Genomic DNA, 5327 nt, shown 5'->3' with positions numbered 1-5327 from the left:
AAATCTCAGTTGGGTGCCCCAGATCCTGGTTGGGTGCTCCCCAAATCCCGGCTGGGTGCCCTAAATCCCGGTTGGGTGCCCCAAATCCCAGGAAAAAGGGGCCGCGAGGACGGAGCCGGTCGCCTTCGGGGTCACCCAGCTGGGTCTTGCTGTGCCGTCCTGTGGATAGAACTGAAGGAGAGGGAGGGGGGCTGAGAAAAAAAAGTGGGTTATTTTTTTTTTTTCTTTTAAATCATATAAAAAAATAATATTTAAGGAAATACAGCACTAGGAAAAAAAAAATTTTGTACAGACAGGTTTCAAAGTCGCCCGTAAAGAGACGCAGCACCCACTTCCCTGCACATTTCAACCCTTTTTACACTCCCGTTACACATTAAAACCTTTTTTTTTTTTAACTTTCCAAACCAATATAGATCATTTTTAAGCAAATAAAGATATTTACTACAGATTTTGATTGTCAGCAAACACAATATATTTACTGCATTAGCATTTGCTCACAGTGCAAATGGTACAACAATACATCAGTTCAATATTTCTGATTTTTTCCCTTAAAAATGCTGTATGCATTAACTATCATATTTGCATTACAACATGACAAATGAGCAAATGAAATGTGTGTGAAAATTATCACCTTTTCACAATATCAAGCATAATTTTTTTTTTTAACCTTAGTATAAGGTACTATAAATCCAAGAAATAAAAACATCCACAAAATATATTACATCTGGTATGATTTTTTTTTCTCTAAGTACTCAACTTTATACAAAAGTCTTTCAAAAAATATCATTCCCTTAGGTTTGTGTGGTTAAACCTGATTGTGGTTTGTTTTTTTTTTTTTGTTCCTTTCAGTTCACATAAATTAGACTGCATTCTTCCTCTTCTCTTTATTTTTTGTACGTTTTTAATGTGTTTTTTTGTGTTTTTTTTTTCACATGCAGACATCAAACCTGGATAGCACGACCTTTTGGCAACAAAGATTTTTTTTTCTTTTTAAGTCATTATTATTTTTGCTTAGTTTAGCTTAAATGTCTGAGCACAGTTTTATTAAAACAAAAGAAGAAAAAAATCAGAGCAGTCATGCAATGACATGCACATACCAGAAGGAGAAAGAAAAAAAAATAATAAAATAGAGGACTAATTGATTTTTCTCCTCCATAGTTGGGTGGTTGTTTTAAAGTGACCAAATAAAATAAAATAAAAATATCTCACATTATAAAAAGTATTCAGCAAAATACTGGGGTACTATTTTTTTTCCCTGTATTTCTGTAAAGAATTTCCCTTCTGCTGAAAACAAACCAAAAAAAAAAAAAAATAAAAAAAAGAAAAATAAAACAAAAACAAGAAAACAAACCCAAAAGCTGCTGCCGGGACATCGCTCCCCGCCGCCCCCCGGAGCTGGGGGCACCCTCGGAGCCGCCCCCCGCCCCCCCAGCCCGGCTTGGGGGCTGAGCCCTCTTACCTCCAACACGGGGAGCCGGTGCTTGGGGACACGGGGGGGACACGGGGCCAGGGGGGGCAACGAGGGCTCCAGGCCCGGCGAGGAGAGGAGCCAGATCAGCTCCATCCATCCATTCATCCATTCCTGCATCCATCCATTCATCCATCCTTCCATCCATCCATCATCCATCCATCCATTCCTCCATCCATCATCCGTCCATCCATTCCTCCATTCTTCCATCCATCCATTCCTCCATCCATCCACCCATCCATTCCTCCATCCATCTATTCCTCCATTCATTCATCATCCATCCTTCCTTCCATCCTTCCTTCCATCCATCCATCCATCCATGCTTCCTTCCATCCCCTCGCGGATCCTGGAGCGCCCAAACCCGGGGCAGTCGGGCAGGACGGGACCGGGGTTGGGGGGGAGCCGATCCTGGAGCACCCAGCCCCAGGCAGGGCGGGCCGGTCGGACCGAGCCCTGGGATCCAGGTGAGCCGGGATTATTCCCGGGATCCGCCGCCCGGGCAGCCCGGAGCGGGGCCGGGAAGGTGCGGGCGGGACGGAACCGGGAGGTGCCGGGTGAGGGCCGTGGGGTGCGGGAGAGTCGGAGCCGGGAGAGCTGGGATGGGGCAATCCAGGCGGGATCCGGGCGGTGCGAATAATCCAGGTGCGGGAACAGGGATCCGGGAACAGGGTGCGGGCAGCAGGGATCCCGGAGAGCCGGGCAAGGAGGGTGCGGACAGCCCGGTCCCGGCAGCCGGGATCCGGGAATTGCAGGAACAGGCAGCCGGGATCCAGACGGTGCGGGAGGCCCTGTGCGGGTGTGGGCAGCCGGGATCCGGGAATTGCAGGAACAGGCAGCCGGGATCCAGGCGGTGCGGGCGGCCCGGCCCCGGGCAGTGCAGGTGGAAGCAGCCGGGATGTGGAAGGTGCGGGAGCAGGCAGCCGGGATCCAGGTGGTGCGGGCAATCCCAGCGCGGGCAGCGCGAGTCCGGGCAATCCGGGTGCGGGCAGTGCGGGTCCCGTCGATCCAAGTGCAGGCAGGATCCAGGTGCGGGCAGCCTGGAGCCGGTCAATCCGGGTGCGGGCAGAGCGGACCCGTCGCAGCACAACCCCGGTATCCTGAACACCGTGGGGTTCTCCCCGGAGCGGTGCCGAGGGCAAGGGGAGGAGAAGGGGTGACACCGCGCCGCCCCCCACAATCCCTCAAGCGCACGTGGTGACGGCGGGGGCGAGGGCGACGGGGGGCGAGGTGGTGGCGGTGGCGGTGGGGGGAGCGGCGGGGGGCTGCCCACCCGAGCCCTTCTCGGCCTTCTTCTCCTTCTGCTTGAGGTGGATCTTGGCGTGCCGCTTGCGTTCGTCGGAGCGGGCGAACTTGCGGCCGCAGAACTCGCAGGCGAAGGGCTTCTCGCCGGTGTGGGTGCGGATGTGGGTGGTGAGGTGGTCGCTGCGGCTGAAGCTCCGCATGCAGATGCGGCACTGGAAGGGCTTGTGGCCCGTGTGGATGCGGAGGTGGCGGGTGAGCTCGTCGGAGCGGGAGAAGCGGCGATCACAACCCTCGGCCGGGCAGGCGTGGGGCCGCTCGTGGAGCGGCGTCTTGCTGGGCCGGTTGGGATACTTGCGGGGTCGGATGGGCTTGAGGGTGAGGGGTGGCTGCGGCAGCCCCCCGAAACCCGGGTGGATCTGCTTGTCCTTGAAGGCCTTGATGGTCTCCAGCGGGGTTATGGGGGGCGGGTTGACGCGGATGGGGTCCAAGCTCTGGAAGGGTTTGTGCTCCGTGATGGTGCCCATGTCGTTGGGGTGGTGGTAGAGGTTATAGTCTGGGATCATGGGGAACAGGTTGCTGTCCAAGGCGGGCTTGGCCGCCTGGTAATCCTGGGGGGAGTAGGTGAGGCCAGGGTTGCTCTGGGGGTCGTGGAAGGAGACGGGCTCTGGGTAGAGGTCACTGCAGGAGGAGTAGGGTGGCAGCGCGGGGTACATCTGGTCCACCTCGCCCTGCGGCGGCCCCATGCTGCCCGCCGAGCTCTGCGTGCTGGTGAGCGCGCCCGAGGACGGCGGCACCCCCAGGATGCCGGCGCTCATCAGGCTGATGATGTTGTCCTGGCACCAGTTGGAGGGCGAGTCGAAAGCGAATTTCCCCAGGTAGGTGACAGTCTTGTTGCCCGGGGCGGGTTGAAAAGTGCCCGAGTAGGAGGACAATTCCTGACCGGCCTTTTCGTTCGCTAAGCCAATGTCCATAACATTATCTGCAAAGTGCGAGAGAAGCGGGGCAGGGTGAGCCGGGAGGGCCCGGGGGGAGCACCGGGGATGCACCGGGGGATGCTCCGGGGAGCGGGGATGCACCGGTTCCTCCTCGCCCCGCTCCCCCCCCCTTCCCCTCGCTGCTTCCACCCCGCGTATGCGGCGCTGCCTGCTGGGGGTCCCGACGATGCGGGGCCGCCCGCGCCGCCCCCGCGAGGAGCTGCCCGGGGTGGGTGGGTGGGTGTGTGGGGGGGACGCCCCACCGCCGCGCCGCCGGGGGAAGAAGGTACCTGCGGCTACAGGTAGGCTTCCTCCCCGTCCAGCCCCGGCAGCGCTGGGCACTCCGCGGAGCCGGGGCTGCGGCCGCCGACGCCGTTACCAACTCGCCGCCTTCCCTGCGCCGAGCCCCGGCGAGGAGAAACACGGGGATGGGGATGGGGAGGGGGGGGTTTAGCCTGGCGGGGCTCCGCGTGGGAGCGGGGACACGCGGGGAGCACCCGCCCCCGCCGCCCTCGGCGCTCACCTGTGCCCCCCAGATCCTCCCTCTCTCCTGTCGTCCCCCCCGCCGCCTCCCGCACCCCGTTTCCCCCAGCCCCGAGCTCCGGGAAAGTCGGCGCCGCGTCCCGGGGAGCCCACGCTGCCGCCGCCGCCGCTGCGGGGTATGGGGGGGCGGCTGCCACGGCCACGCGCGTCCGCGGCGCCTCCGCACCCGCGCGGATCCCGGCGCGGGCGGGCGGCCCCTGCGCGACACGGAGGGTGCCCGGCCTTCCCTTCGGCCCTTCCAGCTTTTCCACCCGGGTTCTCCTCCCCACGGAGCCCGGCCGCCGTCCCCGTACCTGCGGCGGCGGCTCGGCGGCGGCAGCGCTCGGCGGAGCCCTGCAGCGATCGCGCGGAGACACGGCGAGGAAAGGGGTGGGTGGGTGCGGGGGGGGGGACGCTCCCCAGCCCCAGCTCTTCCCTTCCCTCCGAGGCTCCATGACACCCTACCCACAGCATCCTCCTCCTCGCCCCACCGGCTCCCCCCCTCCCCGCTCCTGCCTTTTCCCCATTTTCCTTCCCCCCCCCCCCCCCCCCACCTTTACCTGCAGCCATCTGGTTGTAGTGAGCCACCGAGTCGCTGGTGCTGGAGAAGATATTCAAAGAGTTGGGGATCTCCTCTGGGTACAGATTGTCAGGCAATTGGTTCATCAAAGTGTTCATGGTCCCCGGCAGCTTCTCCAGTAGTTTGCCTGTCATAGCACTGGAGGAAAAGGCTGGTTCAACGTGGCTCCGAGCTCAGCTCCCGAGGAAACAACATCCGAGTGGCAAATCCGTGCGAGGGAAATCATGCAAGAAGAAAAGTTGGGGCGGGGGCGGCGGGGGGGAGGAGGAGGAGGCGGAGGGGGGGCTGGGGGTGGCCGCGGAGGAGGGGGCGCGGGGGGGGCGCGGTCCTCCGTGGGTCCCTTGGTGGTGTTTCCTCGAGGGGGAGGGGGCGATCTGGCTGGCAGATGTGGTTGTAGAAGCTGGGGGGGTGGTGGTGGGGGGGGGAGGATTTAACCCCTCCTCTCTCTCTCTCTCTCTCTCTCTCTGTCGCCGGCTCCCGGCCCCGGCCCCGCTCCCCCCGCGCTCGGCCCCGCTCCGCTCGCCGGTTCCTTCGCTGCCGC

General features: G+C 60.3%; 1 protein-coding gene across 2 annotated transcripts; it reads right to left on the bottom strand.

Annotated features, from left to right (window-relative positions):
- Positions 1-448: 448 nt before the first annotated feature.
- Positions 449-5059, bottom strand: EGR3 (early growth response 3). Of its 2 annotated transcripts, none has more exons than XM_014892892.2 (2): positions 4767-5059; positions 449-3689 (listed from the first exon to the last, which is right to left on the bottom strand). In XM_014892892.2, the coding sequence occupies exons 1-2, from the start codon at positions 4918-4920 to the stop codon at positions 2650-2652; spliced, it is 1194 nt and encodes a 397-aa protein (XP_014748378.1). In that variant the 5' UTR covers positions 4921-5059; the 3' UTR covers positions 449-2649. The 2 variants fall into 2 exon arrangements, with proteins under 2 accessions (XP_014748378.1, XP_088036022.1); XM_088179896.1 differs by lacking the exon at positions 4767-5059 and adding an exon at positions 4521-4600.
- Positions 5060-5327: the final 268 nt, after the last annotated feature.

The sequence above is a fragment of the Sturnus vulgaris genome, chromosome 28 (assembly GCF_052056855.1).
Source record: "Sturnus vulgaris isolate bStuVul1 chromosome 28, bStuVul1.hap1, whole genome shotgun sequence".
Lineage (NCBI taxonomy): Eukaryota > Metazoa > Chordata > Aves > Passeriformes > Sturnidae > Sturnus > Sturnus vulgaris.
This window is presented reverse-complemented; position numbering and strand designations above follow the sequence as displayed.

Bases quoted from the DNA above. Each gene is read 5' to 3' on its own strand.
- EGR3 (XM_014892892.2), bottom strand. From the start codon at position 4,920: ATGACAGGCAAACTACTGGAGAAGCTGCCGGGGACCATGAACACTTTG. The intron at 3,690-4,766 runs GTAAAGGTGGGG...CGCACTTTGCAG, and splicing joins CTACAACCAGATGGCTGCAG to ATAATGTTATGGACATTGGC.